This window comes from Gopherus evgoodei, chromosome 7 (assembly GCF_007399415.2).
Source record: "Gopherus evgoodei ecotype Sinaloan lineage chromosome 7, rGopEvg1_v1.p, whole genome shotgun sequence".
Classification (NCBI taxonomy): Eukaryota; Metazoa; Chordata; order Testudines; family Testudinidae; genus Gopherus; species Gopherus evgoodei.
In genome coordinates this window covers 40,771,001-40,789,692 of record NC_044328.1, presented here as the reverse complement: position 1 = coordinate 40,789,692, position 18,692 = coordinate 40,771,001, and the positions used below count along the sequence as shown (strand labels likewise).

Here is an 18,692-nt window from a genome sequence, read left to right as displayed (position 1 = left end):
GATAAACAGCTTCTTTACTTCCCTAAATCTTATTTTTCAGTGTTACTTATAAAACAAGAAAGGTTAAAATTGAACAGAAGTCTTCACAGAGGATTTTACAAGTATGCTGTTTTTCATTACTAAAGGGTATAAAGTCAATCTTGGCTAATTTACCCTTCCTTGCTATTCATGTTTTGATTTTAGTCCTCAGATATAGCCTTTCCAAAGGGGAATATTGCGTATGTCTTCCTTGTCCCCTGCTACCATCAATAGTCCTCGTTATTGGAGGTTGTGACAACCACCTTCTTTTTTTTAAAACACACACAGAAAGAAGTTTTTTCAGTTTTACACTTGGTGTTTTACCACCTTTGAAGGTGAGACACAAAGGAAGCCAGGTATTTCAATAACGGTTTGATTTCCATGTTGAATTTAATTTGACATGGAAAGTTCTCCATTTATACTGTGTCTTAAGTTCCAGTGTTTTCTTTTTCCTACTCGCAGCTAATAAGAGCTTTGCTTCTACTAATACATTAATAATTTAAGACTTATGTTTTTGAAGGCCCCATTTAATTGGGAGATCTAAAAAGAATCACCACTGGTCCTCAGACTATATTTAACTGTTGTCTTGATTTATAATCCTACCCCAGTTTTGGGTTTCCATGCAATTTACCTAAATATAAACAAAGATTCCCATATTCCGATATCCTCTCCTAATTGGTCACTGGTTATTTTAATAAAAAGTATTTTTAAAAAGATACTCTTCCTAAAATTGTCTGGCTAGTAATAGAGCATGCTAGGGTACAGGTCACTCGGGTGGTTAACTGACTTTTAAAGGTACAAGTTTGAGTATAAAATAAAAGAGGTCTGCAAATGCTTCCCATACTATTCCCTAAGTAGAATCTATGGTTGCAGCTTTACTACTGACTCTCTCTTCCCACTCAAAAATTGCTAGCAAAGGCTCAACTGTTTCCACGATTAGGATTTGAACTGAAAACAAATCTATTTACCCCAGCATCTGAGTCACTTAAATGCATGCATCAAAGCAATTTTTGAACTTAGAGGAGAAATTTCTCTAGGTCCTACTTATTAAAGCCAGTCAAAAATACCTACCTGTTCTAGAAATTAGGCACATGCAAAAGCATGTTGCAGCCCCTTGCATGCTGCAATAGCTACCACAACGCACTGCTCTCTGTGGCCGTTGCAAGAGCTGCTAATGTGGCCACGCCAGTACACTGGAAGCTGTCAGTGTGGCCAGACTACAACGCTTTCCCTACTGCACTCTATGAAGGCTGGTTTAACTCAAAGCACTCTACATCTGCAAGTGCAGCCATGCCCTAAGGGTTTGTCCATACATAAACCACTGCAGCTATGCCTGTAGCACTTCAGTGAAGAATGGATTACCGACAGCAGTGGAACAACCATCTCCTCAAAAGGCAGAAGAATTCTTCCATCAATCTAGCATAGGCTACAGGTCAGTTTAACTGCATCACTCAGGAGGGCGGATTTTTCACATGCCGAGCCCCATAATTATACTGACCTAATTTCCTAGCGTAAACCAAGTCTCAGATTCTTCCACACATTTATAAATAGACTCCAAAGCTTTGCCTATGTTACAAAAATTACCTTTTGCTGACAAAATGGGTTTAGCAAGTGGAGCTGAATCAGAGATTAATATTGAACTGCTAATGTAGCCAAGAACAAATCATGAATGTGGTTTATCTTTGCCTACACTCACAGTTAAGCCATGTTCAATTGCAGCCATGCGGTCTCCTATTTGCTCAGCAAAGAGTAATTTCTGTATTGTAACAAGGCCTGGTAGCTATCAGTTCATTGGACAAACTGTTTCTTTTCAAATCTAGTCTATATCTGCTGACAAAATCAATGAGGCTGTGCCAAAAATTGTGCCACTGATAGTTATGCAGGATGTTGATCCAGTCTAGTGTCGTTTGGGAGGCTGGTCAAACTGGGCGACAATTACATTTTTTCAAGAACACAGCATAAAAAAAATATTCACCGTTTAATAAAAGATAGATGTACTGGACTAACTGCTTTCTTTAAATCCTTGTCTACACTGACTTTTTTAGCCTTCCATGTAGTTAAATGGGTGCAAGTGTTTAGCGTAGATATGCTGCACAGATATAAACCATGACTTGCAGAGATGAAAGTTAACATGGTTTCAGTGCAGAATAATCTGCATCATTGCAAGATATAAATTGTATCTGTGGGACATGTCTTCATTAGGGAGTTTCACCAGCATAGCCAGTGTGGTTTTTAGCTACCCAGATTAGACAAACCCTAACGTTTTGACTACACTTAAAATGTTACAGCAACACAATTGAAGCACTGCAGCTGCGCTGCTTAGCACTTCAGTGTTGACACTCAGTACAGCGATGGGAAGCCTTCTCCCATCATTGTAGTTAATCCACCTGTCTAAGAGGAAGTAGCTAAACTGATGGAAGAATTATTTCATCAACCTACCACTGTCTACACTGGTGCTTAGGTCGGCATAGCTATGTCTCTCAGGAGTGTGGATTTTTCACACCCATGAAAGACATAGCTATGAGCTGCCCTTAATCCGTTTCAAAGTAGAGGTGAGGACCACAACAGAACTCAACTATCATGCAGGAATTCAACATGTCATGAGTCTGTTCAATATTTTCCCTACTTGGGAGGATTAGCTGGTTTGTTCCTAGTAGCAGAAAGGTTAACAAGTGTTTGCATTTCTCAAGAGGGTAATTTAAATTTCTTTACACTTCCACCAATCCCTCTATTTTCTCTGCAGATGTTCATAAAGGCATTATTAACTAAAATCTTGTGGTTATAATCCTCTATGTATAATTGGTTAAAAAGAAACGGTATGAAGATACAAAACTTTATCATGCTTAAAATGACAAGTTAAAGCAAAATATGAGCAGTAACACCATGTATAGCAAAGGGCAATATTTTGCAGGAACACACAATAGGAGAATTTATAAACAAATACTTACCAGTTCCTATCTAACAACTGAATTTTAAGGAGCAGCATGAATAAACTGCAGTAAATCCACCCTGATTTACTTCTATATTTAGATGCCATGGATATTGCAACTTATATTCCTTATTGTAAAGATCTCAAACTCCTGGAGGTTTCCCCAAGCTTTTCGTACAGTTGCTGACTTCAAAGTTCCTTTCCAAAATGATCCCTACACAGTCCAAGTTTTTCTCCCACCACTAACTCAGGAACACACTTTGATGTAGACTTGTAATGCCAATTAAGCACTGCCAGATAAACTTATTCTGAATATATCTCCAATTTGCTTTCCTGCACCTTAGGACTGTGCCTACAGAGGCATTTCACCATTGCTCCAGTTGTTGGAGGAACTAGAAGCCTAGATCAGGTTTAGAAGTTACCACTCTGAGCAAGGTTGGAGAACAAGCTCCTTTGCCTGGTCTACATTAGCATTTCCACCAGTGATAGAATAGCAAGAGCAGTGCTAGCGGAAGGGGAGGCAAGAGTACCAGAGAGGTGCTTGTGGATTTTCCCAAAGCTAGAAAAGGAAGGGAATTAAGAAAGGAATTAATACGAAGTCATTAGTATTAGGAATTTCCCTACTGGAAATCTTAACTGACTGCTTTATGAAAGCATCAGATGCACCATAGGAAAGGATGTATTTCCTGTGGTTTATCTTTTCATTTAATAATTTAAGATCTTTTGAAAGACTTAATCATTTCTACATGTCCTTCCATTAAGATGTTCCAGTCTTTTTCAAATTAACAGACAGTTGGTATCCATCACTGTGAAGTGTACTCTTACTTAATTCACATAACTAATCACCCAGCATTTAAGATCAAATTTAAAACTTCTATTCCAACAAAACTATAAACAGCAATTCCAATCATTTACAGATACACTGATAAATTAACTGCTACATAGATACTGAAAGCCATCTTGTTTTTTTATTAATATAGGCTGGTTTACACACATCAGCTTCAATGAGGCTTAACCATTGCTTTTCATTTAAGATGGTAGAAACAATTAAGCTCTCAAAATAATAGTTTCCAAATCAAACCACAGGCCCATGTCACTGCCCAAAATAAAGGCACACCCAAGGCCACTACTCAGGGCTTAACAGGTATTGTTTGAAAAGGGGAGTGAGGAGGGGAAATGACACCAGCAGAGAAGCATACAGAAATAGAAGGAAGCTCCAGATATAGCCTGGACCAGCATGGTGGGTGGCCCTGAGAGAAGCCTAGAGAGGTTTTGGATCTGCTGCTGGCTGAAAGAGGTTTGGGGCTGTGAACAAGGAAACTGCTTCCTGTTTTGTTCCTTCTGTGTTCAGTGAAATTGGATTTTGCACATTCCTTGTAAATAAACAAGACTCCATGCATCAGAGGTACCTGGCTCCATCATCACTGGAACAGCCCACAAGACACTGAATTTTTGGCTAGCTGCTCCAGCGAAAAGGGGTATCAGTATTTTGCACTTTAGATAAACTGCCAGTGAAATAAGTGTGATTATTTCTACTGAGTGGAATATACAAGCCAGACATTCATTAATGTACAAACACACACACACAGATTTCCACTGAACAGTATGATAAGAATTATTTTTAACAGTGACTCCTTCCTGCATAAATGCCTACGTGGAATATAATGAAGAATAACCTAGTCTCATTTTTAGAATATGTAAGTTCTTTAGGTACAATTAGGTCTACAGATTAAGACTCATACCACAAACTTTAAAGAAACATTTGTTGCTCTACAGGCTCTCAAAAAACTTAAGTGACTGCATATAAGGTAACGGTGTATATCAACAAGGTCATGTTAAGAAGTTTAGATTGAATAGACACTTTGCTCAGATTGTTAAAAAGTTACAAATAGTCTTGTCCACTTAAAAGTTAACAATTAGATATTAGTTCAGTCACTAAAACTGTTTAGTCTGGTACTGGAAAATTTCATACATTCCCATTATGTAGAAAAAATTGCACCCATCTCCTCCTGTTGTACGCATGTGTTCGCTGCTATGTTATCATCCCTTTTTAGGTACGCATGTTACCATATCCTTTTTGGAAAAAGAAAAAAAGATAAAATGGAAACAGTATTGATTCTGCCATGTTCCTTTCCACTCTTTCCCATGATCTTTCTACCCTCACTTTTATATGTCATTTATGATGTTTTAAGTATTTGTATTGCAGTAGCTTGCACAGGCCACTGTGACAGATAACACGCAGACATAGGAAGACATGATCCTTGCCCTAGATAAAAAAGGATTAAGATCAAATGTTTAGGGGTGTTTTTCATTTACCACTTTTTCTAGGGTGGGACTAAGAGGCTGGTGGTAAGGTCTGAGTGTTTTCTCCACTGGGACAAGCGGTCATACACACTGTGACAGACCCAGACCAGTGGGGTACAGGAGGGGTAGAGGGCAAATATCTGGTCACTGGATGAGTAGTTTTCTGTTCCCTAAGTGACCAAAGCAGAGGCTGCACTAGAGTAATCAGGAACCTGCTAGAACCAATTAAGGCAGACAGGCTGATTAGAACACCTGCAGCCAATCAAAGCAGGCTAATCAGGGCACCTGGGTTTACAAAGGAGCTCACTTCAGTTTGTGGTGGGTGTGTGAGGAGCTGCAAGCAAGAAGCTGAGAGTGAGAGTTGCTGGAAGACTAAGGAGTACAAGTGTTATCAGACACCAGGAGGAAGCTCCAGTGGTGAGGATAAAGAAGGTGTTTGGAGGAGGCCATGGGGAAGTAGCCCACAGAGTTGTAGTTGTCATACAGCTGTTACAGGAGGCACTATAGACAGCTGCAATCCACAGGGCCCTGGGCTGGAACCTGGAATAGAGGGCGGGCCCGGTTTCCCCCCAAACCTCCCAACTCCTGATCAGACACAGGAGGAGTTGACCCAGACTCTGGGTTCCACCAGAGGGGAAGATCACTGAGGTGTGCAAATCCACCAATAAGCACAGGACCCACCAAGTTAGAGGAGGAATTTTGTCACAACACACACAAGTGGAAAGGAACATGGCAGAATCAATACTGTTTCCATTTTATTTTTTTTTCTTTTCTAAAAAGGGCTGGTAACATGGGAGGATAAAATCCTTAAGTTCTGACTCAGGTGGTCATGAGATGTATTCTCTCTGAACTTAGCGTGTTAAGTTTCTGAAGTTCCAGTCACAGTGGACTGAATAGGTGTCTTTACCAACTTGCTAGCAGGAATAAAATTTGATTAAGGTATGGAAGGGGAATAATGATTCATTACAGTGATTTAGAAGACGTTCATTAAATGGGAAAGATTACTTTAAGTCATAGCAGCGAACACGTGCGTACAACGGGAAGAGATGGGTGCAATTTTTTCTTTATAGATATAGATATATAAATCAACTCTTTTGGGGTAAGTCCAAACAATCTTTTAAGTCGATGCAAACTGGGTAACAACTTGCTGTTGCTGAAAGCCACTATCAGTACCTACTGTATTCATGTTCAGTTAACAAAAACTGATTATAAATTAAAGTTTAGAAACAAACTCAATAGCTGCCAAGAGTGTAAGAGCTCGTGGACAAATTTTTGGGATGGAAAATAAAAGTTACTTTGTTCCTTAAAGTGAGACTATAGTCATTTATTAACAACATAGCATACCCAAGAGCATGAGCACTGGATTCACGCATTTCAGTGAGGGAGGCACTGCCTATTGTATACTGAGCAAGTGACAAGGGGTGTATGAAGCATTGCATTTCTTGTCTGCATTGTAACTGAAACATATTTATAGTTACTTTCACTTCATGGGAAGAAATTAAATGTAATACTCCCTTCAAATAAGATTTCACCATCTCCTATTCTAAGAAGTCAATGCTCAATCAGTATACTTAATTAGCCACTGGTTCATTACAGAAAGACTGCTGAAATATTTAAGATGAATAGCTCATTTTAAATTATACTTTCAATGTGTGTTATTATAACCAATTGTTCTGATTAATGTGGGCACATGCCATAAAATCTTTTAGTCCAGATACTCTAACATGAGATCAGCTCTAGAATTTACGGATTCAAACAAGTGTTCCATTTACACAATCCAATCTTTTTTATTGAAGACTAACAAAAGAGTGAAGCCAATGCCATCAACCATCATCAACATGGTTTTTAGAATTTTTATAACGAAAGAGATAAGAAATTCCACTGAAAACCTTCCCTCCTCCTTGCCCTAATATTTAAAATTTAAGTGCACGTCCCATGCTTACTATAGTTACACTTTTTATGTTTTGCTTGTGTGTAATTATACATCACAACCTCACTTTCTATTGATTCCCGCTAGACAACTACTGGTTTATCTGCTTCTGAAATTAAACTTCCCACAAGTGTCTAAATGCACTGCTTATATCTTACCATGAAAATGTAATGATTCTTAATTCTCCATGAATTTAAAAAGCTTAACACAGACTAACACGTCATATCAGGTTGCTTAAATAAAATTTTACCTTTTCCCCAGACCTTTTATCATCCGACAAGTGCATCATAATTCAATACAAAGAAAACTATTAATCAGACATTGCGGTTAACATTTTGCAGGCTGGAATGACCAAGCTTTAGATTATGGTTCTCAGACAATATTTTCCCCTACACATGTATGTTACTGTCTAGGTTAAATGTCTGATTAACCTGGAGCAGAGTTATGGGTTAGAATTTCACAATTATGTATTTATATGGGCAACTATAATTTTGCTCTCTTTTTATATTGACTTTTGTTGGTTTGTAGGAAAAAATGAAAATGTTCTTTGAATAGTACGATTCAACTTAGTGTATGATTGACTATTTGTAGGCACACGATTATATACTGAAAAACAGATGTGTTATTTCACTCACAGTAAAGTGTATGAACGCTTCTTTACATTTCAATTTAGTGGAAAAAATGAAAGTTGTGTACACAAGACTACACTATCCCTCATTTTTAAACTTAGTTCCTTCAAAAATGTGTCAAGCCACTTATTTAAATTTAAAAAAATAATTCTTCTGAAATTAAAAAAAAACAAGTTCCTCCACACTAATAACAAGAACAGCTGAAAAGACATTTTCAAGTACTTCCAAATAATTAAGTTTGAGCTATGAACAAGCATCAGAAACCCCATTTCTTCTTGATCACTAGCAGTAAGCCCTGGAAAAATAGTGGCTTATAAAGAAAGCATCTTCTCAACAGTAAGCCGATAATAAAGTCCATGAACAGAGATGAAAATGAAGGGTTCTGAGCACCAACCATTGGACAACAGCTCTCCACAGAAGAGCCATGTGAACAAATTCACTAAGCTACCTAATGTTAGATACAGCAAGACCTTAGAACCTGCATATTCATAATTTGCACCAAATGGGGTAGCCTCTCCAATTTTTGAAGATTTGCTAGTTACAAAAGACTCACCTGCAGAACTCCCAAATCTAGTTTACACTGCAACACATTACTATACACTATGAAATCAATTAGAACTTACAAGCATCAAAAGTTTCAGAAGTGAATTTTATATATATTTTATTTGCTTAGTGCTGACTACGTACTTGGTGCTGCACAGAACACAGATAATAGGGGATGCTGTTCCTGCCCTAAGGACCTTCCAGTATAGATCAGACATTGTGCAGTCTAAATCTATGATTTTGATGACAAATCTATCAACTCTTGTGTCCTATGGCAAAGCAGATCACTGACCACAGGGGGTCAAAGAGTCCCTATTAGTGTGAGACAGATTAATCGGAGGGACTAAAAACAGATTTCTCACAGAGTTGAGAGCAATTGGTGAAGTTTAGTCTAGTAGCGAGGACACAATGGACAAGCCTTACTGTTCTGCGTTCACTTATTCACTAATATGTGAGAGTCCTTCATTTACAATTATCTCCTGATCATTAGCTTTTGGCTGGTTTGGCTACTATACCTCTCCCATGGTGTAGAATACCTCTTTTCTGGTATTAATTTGCTCTAGGAGCCTGTGTGCTGTACACCTCTGAGAAGAAACACTGTTACAGGATAGATCACCAAGAAAAAGTTATGGTACAGCAGAAATTATGATGCTGATACTAGCGAGATGTTAGAGCACCAATTAACACTAAAAAAAACAAGAAAATATGTTCACTTATTAATGTTCATTGTACATTACATCTCCATTTCCTTAGTAGGTACTGCCATCTTTAACATAGATGTTATTAGAACTATTAATCTGAGCAAACACTTCACAGAACTCCCAAGTCCCATAGCCATTTTTAAAAAATAAAATTTCTAGTTGTCATAAGAACACACAAGCTCAGCCAGAGACAGTATGTCTAGATAGACATGAATTTCTAAGTGACTTCATTATGTTATCTGCCAGCCCTTTGTTCTTCCCAGAGTTCTTTGAGGTGCTTGCTAAAGCTATGAAGACCTCACTGAATTCTATCTGCTCAGAGCCCTCTACATACCTCAGTAGACTTGAGGCCCCACAACATAACCACCAACATCTACAGTAAACCTGAAAAGTCAGTAAGTTCTAGTTGTCATCTTCTCAGATGGGCTACAAATGCCAACTTAAAACTAAATTTTATAAGAGACTTTCATCTAGAGTTAGTCTTTTTAGATTTTGTAATCATGTAGGAAAACTGTACATCATTTAAGGAGACAATGTCAGAATATTTCATTTTTTTTTAACTGGTTTTCCATTAGTTTAAATGACCCATTTGAAAGTGAAATCTGTTTCCTTGCTATTTTTCTCACCCCCATGCCTGCTAATTTATTACTGTAGTACCATTCATGAGGCTCGGCTGATGACACTTCCCCCCTTTTTTCTTGTGTGTTTGAATTTCGAGAGGGTGAGGTGCTGGCAGGGGAAAAAAGGGGGTTGGGAAGAGACCTGAGAAAACCATCTTCACTTCCCAAACGAGAAGAAAAATGTGTCTAATTTTGGACCTAGCAACTTCAGCTGCCCTTCCATATCTACTTGTAATGGGGTTGGCACCCACCTCTCATGAGCACCCCCTCTGGCTGGGTGTGTCGGCGGTCTTTAAAATAGTCCCAACCCTGCCATTGGGCTGTACCCATAGGGCATCCTCCCTGGAGGCACTGGTTTTGCCCGCTTAGTCTGGTTTGGCCCCAGTCTTCAGCTGGGCATCCTGACAGTTCAGTCCCCTTCCGGAGATTTACTGATGTCCAATTGTAGGCCCTTTCCCAATGACCTATGTGGAGTTTCAGGGCCCACCCACTACTCTGGGTCCCAGCCCAGGAACCTTCGGAATAGCAGCCACGTGCCACTGTGTCCCTTTAGTAAAACTATCTTCAGTTCTCTGGGCCACTTCCCCGTGGCCCCAGCCTTCACTGATGCCTTACCCTTAGCTCAGGGCTCTTCTAAGCTCAGGCTCAGTAGCCAATCAGGAGCTCTTCCATGCTCCCTACTAGCACTGAACTATCCATTGTGCTGCAGTTCCCTTTGCCAGCCAGGAGTCCCTCTGCACCCCTCTTGCTCCAGCAAGGAACTGCACTGTCTCCGGAGTTCCTTTTTATAGGGCCCTATCGGGCCCTGATTGGCTGCCTATTTGGACAACCTCTCCAACTGCTCCTTACCTGGGACGAGCATGGCAGGACTTTGATGTCTCATCCACCCCATCGCACTCCTCCTTTGGCATTTCTTCAAAGTTATTTCAGATTAAAAACAATTGTGTATTTAAGATAGTGTTATACAACCAAACTAAGCTTCAAGGTAGACAGCACAAGCGCTTAGTGTGCAAATTTATTCACAAGTCATTCAAGCACATAACAAATGCTATTCCTTAAAATATTCTGACCATATAAGTTGTGGTGTTCACTTCAACACAAGGAAGATTCAAAATAGATGGATACTTAAGGAATGGGATGCATATTAATGCAGAAAATACATCTTTATATAAAAATCAGTGTTGCGCTCATTTGGATTACTGCATGCGATACTGATCCATCCATCACAAACAAAAGCATGGAATTAAGAAGAGGTTCAGAAAAGGCCTGGCAAAACTCACGTACGAAAAAAAAAAAAAGATGAGAGAAGATTGTGACTCTTTACCTTAGAAAGGAGACATGATAAAAGTACCATTATATACTCGTTCATAAGATGAATTTTTTAGTAAAAAAGAGAAGCCCCATAGAAGGGGGTCAGGTTATGAACGGGTATAGAGAGGGAGAGGTGGGACACAGCCCCTCCCCTCAGCAGAGGGAGCAAAGAAAAGCAGCACAGCCAGCAGAGCCAGAAGGGAGGAGGCAAGGCCAGAGTCTCTCAGCTTCTGGCCACGCTGCTCTGCCCCCAGCCTCCGAAGCAGCTGCAGCTCTGGGTCCAGCTCACCGGAACAGCTCCAGCCAGTCCAGAGACATCCTCCCCTGGCCCTTCCTAGATAAGGTGGGAAGGGATGGGATGGGGAGAGTGTGGGGATTCCAGGCTAGGGGTGGGTAATGTGAGAGGTGGTCACAGAGGTTACTCCCCTGACTCCCAGCTTCTCCTCTCAAAAAAATTTCCCCACCAGTTGCTGTCCCGGCCTGTCAGGGTAAGCAGGTAATGCACCGGGACACTTTGTTTACTTAGGTTTACTGCCCTGCCTGCGGACACTCAAGGTAAACAAACCGTCTCTGCCCACCAGCAGCTTATCCTGATGGCCCAGGAGCCAAAGTTTGCTGACCCCTGAATTATAGGGTCGGCTTATGAACGGGTTATAAAATTTTTCCATTTTTACTTATCCATCTTGGGGCATCAGCTTATAAACAAACCAGCTTATGATTGAGTATATACGGTATATAAGATAAAGAATGACTCAGATCAGTGGCTTTCAAACTTTTTTTCTGGAGACCCAGCTGAATAAAATTGTTGATGCCCGTGACTCAACGGAGCTTGGGATGAGGGGGTTGGGGGTGTGGAATGGGCTCAGGGCTAGGAACGAGGGGTTCAGGGTATGAGAGGGGGCTCTGGACTTGGGTGGGGGGTTGTAGTGCAGGAGGGGGTCAGGGCTCTGGGTTAGGGGTGCAGACTCTGGGATGGGGCCAGGCATGAGGGGGTGGGGTGCAGGAAGGGGATCTGGGTTTGGGGGAGCTCAGGGCTGGGGCAGGACACTGGGGCCCAGGCTTACCTCCAGTGGCTCCTGGTCAGTGGCACAGCTAGGGTGCAGGGGCAGGCTTCCTGCCTGTCCTGGCACTACACCCCGGAAGCAGCCAGCAGGTCTGGCTCCTAGGCAGAGGCACGCAAGCAGCTCCATGCTGCTCTTGCCGGCAGGCACCATCCCCGCAGCTCCCACTGGCCGGTTCTCGGCCAATGAGAGTGCGGAGCCAATGCTCAGGCAGCATGCAGAGCCCCGTGACCCCCCTGCCTATGAGTCAGACCTGCTGCTGGCTGCCTCCAGGGCACAGCGCAGTGTCAGAACAGGTAGGGACTACTAGTTTTTACTTGCCAGCCGTCAGGGTCCCTGGGTGCTGAGCAACGTGACTCAGTGCCTTGCATTCCACGACTCAGTACTGGGTCGTGACCTGAACTTTGAAAACCACTGATGTAGATAAATTGCCTCAGTGTCCATTCTCCTTGGCTCATAACACAAGAACAAGGGGTCAGTCACAGAAATCAAAATATAGCAAATTCAAAACCGATAAAAGGAAATACTTTTTTCACATAACGCATAATTAGACTGTAACATTGCCAAAGAAAGTCAGATCAAAAATTTTGCAAGATTCAAAAAGGGATTTTAAATTTATATGGATAAGACAACCAACCAGAGTTATCATGATTGATGATGACTTGGAAGAATATTAAGCCTCATCCTTCAGGGTTTAAGTCAGTCTCCATATATTAGAGATCAGGGTAAGACCTAACGTGGGGGGCAAAAAAACCCAAATCTGCCCATTGTTGGGTTCCTGCATCTTCTTCTGATACATCTGGTACTGGCCACTGTTGGAGACAGGCTGATGATGACAGGACCTGATCCAAGACAGCAATTTCGACATTCCCATTTCCATGCTCGCTATTTGTCATTAAAGCAGTCCCAATTTGTAATGAAGACAGCAACAAAAAAAAGCACTAGAGCAACACTTAAACAACTTTAAATACACTCATATTTTGCATTTATAAAGTACCTTTCATCCAATGACCTCAAAGCACTATGCTAACATTTAAGTGAACCTTAAAACCCATGTGAAGTAGACGGAATTGTTTACATTTCACAGATGGGAAAATGACGCAGAGAGGGCTATATGACTTGCTCAACGACACAAATACACTCTGTGGCAGAATAGGCTTAGATCTCCCAAGTTCCAGCTCGTGCTTTAATCTCTTGATTTTACATTCAGCAGTTGGTACACTGGAAGTCACAGTTTCACTAACTGCATGTTAACTGGTTGCTACAGAACAACCAACCTCCATTTCCACCATCAACCGTACAGTAATGCAGAAATCAAACAATTATTCATGTGAACAGAGCAAAATAGTGTTAGATGAAAACACTAATTACACAGCATCAACAATAGCAAGATGAAGTACATATCAGTTTTATAACCTTAGATAAGCTATAGGTATAAATATTCTGAGCTCCCATGGTTTCTTACCTTTCATAACAGACATCTAGCTTTTGTTGCAGTGAAAGACTGATTCTGATAGGGCATGTAGTATTTGGGAAAGAAAAGTGTTTTTAAAAAAAAAAGTTTTGTCATTTATATCCTTGACATTTACAGATGCCATTTACAAACTCATTTGTGATATGTTTAAGGGCCAAATAGGTTGACAATGTTTCTAGTTGTGGACAGAACATTATTGTACAGAAAACCAGGATTAGTTAGCTATGTTCTCAAAAAGTTATAAGTAACAAAATTATAATATTTCTGCATCAGCATAATGGCCTGATACCTGTACTTCATATGATGGTACTTTACCTTTGACCTAGTGGCTCATAACTAAGGCTACAATGTAATCACAAGTATTTTTAGTAAAAGTCATGGACAGGTCACAGGCAAGAAACAAAGGAATCACAGTCCATGACCTGTCCATGACTTTTACCATAAATACCCATGACTGAATTCTAGGGTGGGTGCTGCCGCCACAGGTGGGGTGGGAGCAGACACTCCAGGGGGACTGCCACAGGGGGAAGAGGGGCCCAAGCAGCTACTCCGGCTGCTGCTGTGGGGGGAGTCCCAGAGAGACCAGTGGCCGCTCCAGCCACTGCTAGGACTGCTGCTCAGGCAGTCCCCAAGGCCACCTGCACTAAGCTGCCAGAGTAATGGCCAGCACCGGAGCCACTCCAGCAGCGGGTTGTAGAGCCGCTCCAGCAGTGGTCGGTGTGGCTGTCCCCAGGGCTGCCTATGCAGCTGGCTCTGGGGCCAGCTGCTCAGGCAACCCTGGGATCAGCCACACGGGCCACTGCAGGAGTTATGGAGGTTACAGGAAATCACGGAAACCGTCACTTCCGCAACCTCCATGTCGAACATGGAGCCCTAGTCATAACAGTATAGACTTACACTCAAGAGAAGAAAGATGTCAATAGTAATTTTGATCAATCCCCTGACATTAATGACAAATTAAAACTGCACAACTGAAATTAATTTGCATACTGGACACCATTAAATTAGGCTTGAATAAAGACTGGGAGTGGATGGGTCATTACACAAAGTAAAAACTATTTCCTCATGCTAATTTTTCTCCTACTGTTACTCACACATTCTTGTCAACTGTTTGAAATGAGATATCTGATTCTCACTACAAAAGTTTTTTTTTCCTTCTGCTGATAATAGCCCACGTTAATTGATTAGTCTCGTTAGAGTTGATAAGGCAACAACCATTTTTTCAAGTTCTCCGTGTATATACATCTTCCTACTGTATTTTCCACTGCATGCATCTGATGAAGTGGGTTTTAGCCCACAAAAGCTTATGCCCAAATAAATTTGTTAGTCTCTAAGGTGCCACAAGTACTCCTCGTTTGTTTTTTTTTAATTAAAAATTGGATATCCTACACACATGCTTTTTCCTTGATTGTTGGTGCTAACCTAAAAACGACTGAAAGAATTCTTCCTCTGCTACACCCTCATTAAACAAAAAAATCCCTACATTTATGCTTACTTTGCTTTGACATAACAACCGTGCCTTGACCTGGTCTGGTCTTTCCTTGGTGCAGAGTTCCTGCTAAATGTCCAGGTTGTACATTTCATGTGATAAAGTTGCCAGATAGAAACATGCTCCTCAGACAGACCATGACAAGATACCCTGATGATAGCCAAGAAGTCATCACAGTGGTTAGTAGTAGCTAATTTCCACTGCAGTTGTGTCGGACCTAATGTGGCAGCAGCAGGGCACCTAAGTGATGTATTAATTGTTGTTATTATTATTATCTGTATTATCAAAGTGCTTAGGTGTCTCAGTCCTGGACAAAGACTCCATTGTGCTAGGCACTGTACAAATAGAGAAAAAGCAAAAAGACTGTAAGCTCTTTGGGGCAGGACTATCTGAGGTCTGGTCTACGCTTAAAAGTTAGGTCGACGTAACTATAGTGCAGGCCTTGGCAACCTTTCAGAAGTGGTGTGCCGAGTCTTAATTTATTCACACTCATTTAAGGTTTCACGTGCCAGTAATACATTTTAATGTTTTTAGAAGGTCTCTTTCTATAAGTCTATAATAAGTAACTAAACTATTGTTGTATGTAAAGTAAATAAGGGTTTTTAAATGTTTAAGAAGCTTCATTTTAAAATTAAATTAAAATGCAGAGCCCCCCGGACTGGTGGCCAGTTCCTGGGCAGTGTGAGTGCCACTGAAAATCAGCTTGCCTGCCACCTTCGGCACACCTGCCATAGGTTGCCTACGCCTGCTATAGTGCTCAGGGATGTGATAAATTCTGTCACTCAGGGTACGTCTTCACTACCCGCCGTATCGGTGGGTAGCAATTGATCCCCGAATGCGCTTATATCGATTCTGTAACTCCACCAACCCAAATGGAGTTGCGGAGTCGACAGGGGGAGCCGCGGACATCAATCCCGCGCCATGAGGACGGTGAGTAATTCGATCTTAGATACTTCGACTTCAGCTACGTTATTCACGTAGCTGAAGTTGCGTATCTAAGATCGATTTTCCACTGTAGTGTAGATCAGCCCTCACAGAGGTGGAGTTCCTACAGTGATGGGAAAACCCCTTCCATTGCTCTAGGAAGCACATACACTACAATGCTACAGCAACATAGTTATGGCACTGTAACACCTGTAACCTAGACATGGCCTAAATAAGATAGTTTCCTTCCTTCAAAGTGAGGCACCGTCAGCCTTCGCACACATTATGCAACGCTGGGAAGGAAATGATCAACTAAAGTATCGTCGCAAGCTGCTTTACTGAGCAGGCTCTGAATGTGATAGCAAAACAAATAAGATTTAGGAGAGCAATTGTTACCAACGAGGGGAACAAGAAGAACTAGACCCACACAAAGTCCCTCTGAGATTAATGAAGGATGCGTCAGAACTGCTACGATCCTTCCACCAAAACACTGATCCTGTCTAGAAGGAACATGATCTGGTGAATAAAGGTAAGGGCTGAGAAACGGGAACTCCCAAATTCTACTCTCAGCTCAGCCATTGACCTAAGGAACCTCAAGCCAGTCACTGGCAGTACCAGAATTAAAGCAGTTTCTGAAGTGGCATTGAATACAGTTCCCTCTTGTTTACATTTGCAACTAAACTGCATTGTTGACACCTGCTGTCAGCACCACACAATATTTCCCTTGTATAGACAAACCTTCAACTGCTTAGTGACTCAGTTTCCCCCAGTATAAGGCAACTGTAACTGCCCACCTCATGTGGGCCTCGTGAAGGTTAGTGTTCATATAGTGTTAAACTTTATCCAGATTGCCCTGCAGCTGCGAAGCATCATTACTCTACTGTGCTACTCCTCCATGGGGGAGGAGAAACAAAGAACAGTCTCTCAGAAGTAATGAACTATCCATATCCCCGTTGGTATAGCAAAGACATGAAAGCCCCATTAGTCCGAGGAGCAGAACTACGGCCAAGATTCAACATCCATTATTCTATCCTCTGATACATGAAGTTCTTCTCCTCGGCGCCCATACAGCCTTTCTTCCCCTATACAATCCTCCCTCTCTCCTACCACCGGCTTCCCTTCTAGTACGATCCTCCCTCTCTCCTGCTCACCAGCTCCCCTCCCATACAGCCCTTTCCCTACAGTTCTCCCTCTCCCCCATCACCTTCTCCCCTACAATAGATCCTCCCTCTCCCCTCACCAGCCCCGCTCCCACAATACGAACCTCCCTGTCCCCTCCACCCCAGCTCCTTCCCCTCGCAACTCCCCTGGGGCCCCGCTCTCACCCGACATAAGCCTCCGCCCGATCCCACAGCGCCCTGCTCTGCCCGCCTCCCGCAGCCCGGGCTCCCCGCGGCTCAGCCCCAGGCCCGGCGCCCGGCTCCCAACTGCAGGGCCCGGCGCGCCCGCACTTACTTTCTGTATCCGCTTCAGCGCCATGGAGGGCGATAGTGCAGGCGGGGACGCGCTCTGGCTCGGGGGTCTGGGAGGCGGCAGCGGGGGGCTACTCCCCAGCTGGGCGCGTGCGGTCGCTCCGGGCGGAGGCCGGGCTCAGGGCGTGAGGGACCGGGACCGGGACCGGGACCGGATCCTCTCAGCTCTCACTCGCTGGCCCTTTTGTTTCCGCTTTTACTTATAGACGGAGCCCCGCGCCAGCTGCATTCTGGGAAATGTAGTCTGGAGGCGGGAGGGCGGCAGCGCCCCCTACAGTCCTACTGGGGAGCCTGCAGGCCCACGCATCCGGCAGCGCGAAGGGGAGATGGCAATTACTGCCAACTGCAGCCCAAGGGCCCTGTACCCTGGGATTAAAGCAAGGAGCAAATTCAAAGCTACAGTTACATCTGCTCCATGGTCATTTCTCTGCTACAGAGATGTGACAGGATGGAAAGTGCCCACAACCTTAACCCTGATCCCACCCCCACCAACCAAACACCTGGGGCACTTAGGTTGAAGCCTGGCCTTGTCTTCTTCATTATGGAACTTTACTCAAAAATTCCAAATGGTTCTCCCAGATGTTGCTGTGGGAATATTTAATAAATGTCCCCTGTGTAGACATAGCTAAGGAAGACTATAGCAATGAAAAGACCAAGCTGCACTGATTTTAACACTGCCACAATATGCAACCAGCCTATCCAAGTAATTTGCAAGCTCACTTCTATGCTGTCAAAAACATTAATATGATAAAGATGTTTGCTGTTTGATGATGATTATTTATATTCTAATAGCACCCATACACATATGATTATTAAAAAAAAATCTAGTAATTAACCACTGGACCAATTTACCACAGATTGTGGTGGATTTTATGTCACTGACTATTTTTAAATCAAGATTGGATGTTTTTCAAAGAGATATGCTCCAATCATTACTTTAGGCCTGTGTTATACAACTAGATGATCATAATGGTCTCTTCTGTTCTTGAAATCGATGAAAACACAGAGACATGCATTTCACAATGAAATCTTTTCTCCCATCTTTTGACAGTTACTGGAGTTAAATAACTAAATATTAACAAAAACAAGGAGTTTTTAAATAGTCTAGTTACACATCTCTTAGCTGGCCACACTCCTGGTTCATGTGAGTGTGAGGCAATAATGCTACTTATTCTCCAATTGTCAATAGATTCTCCCAGGAAAAACATGGTAGGCCGGATCTGAAATTCTAATGTACACAAACAAAAAATAATACTTAAAATTTTAGCAGGTCTTTATGCATAATAA

General features: G+C 42.1%; 1 protein-coding gene across 1 annotated transcript in view; it reads right to left on the bottom strand.

The window, feature by feature from the left end:
• Nucleotides 1-17,582, bottom strand: part of UBE2D1 (ubiquitin conjugating enzyme E2 D1) — a 35,624-nt gene extending 18,042 nt beyond the window's left edge. Inside the window, exon 1 of the mRNA XM_030568125.1 lies at nucleotides 17,389-17,582. Within this exon, the coding sequence (XP_030423985.1) occupies nucleotides 17,389-17,412 (24 nt within the window). The 5' untranslated portion in view covers nucleotides 17,413-17,582. The remainder of the gene's footprint in view (nucleotides 1-17,388) is intronic.
• Nucleotides 17,583-18,692: the final 1,110 nt, after the last annotated feature.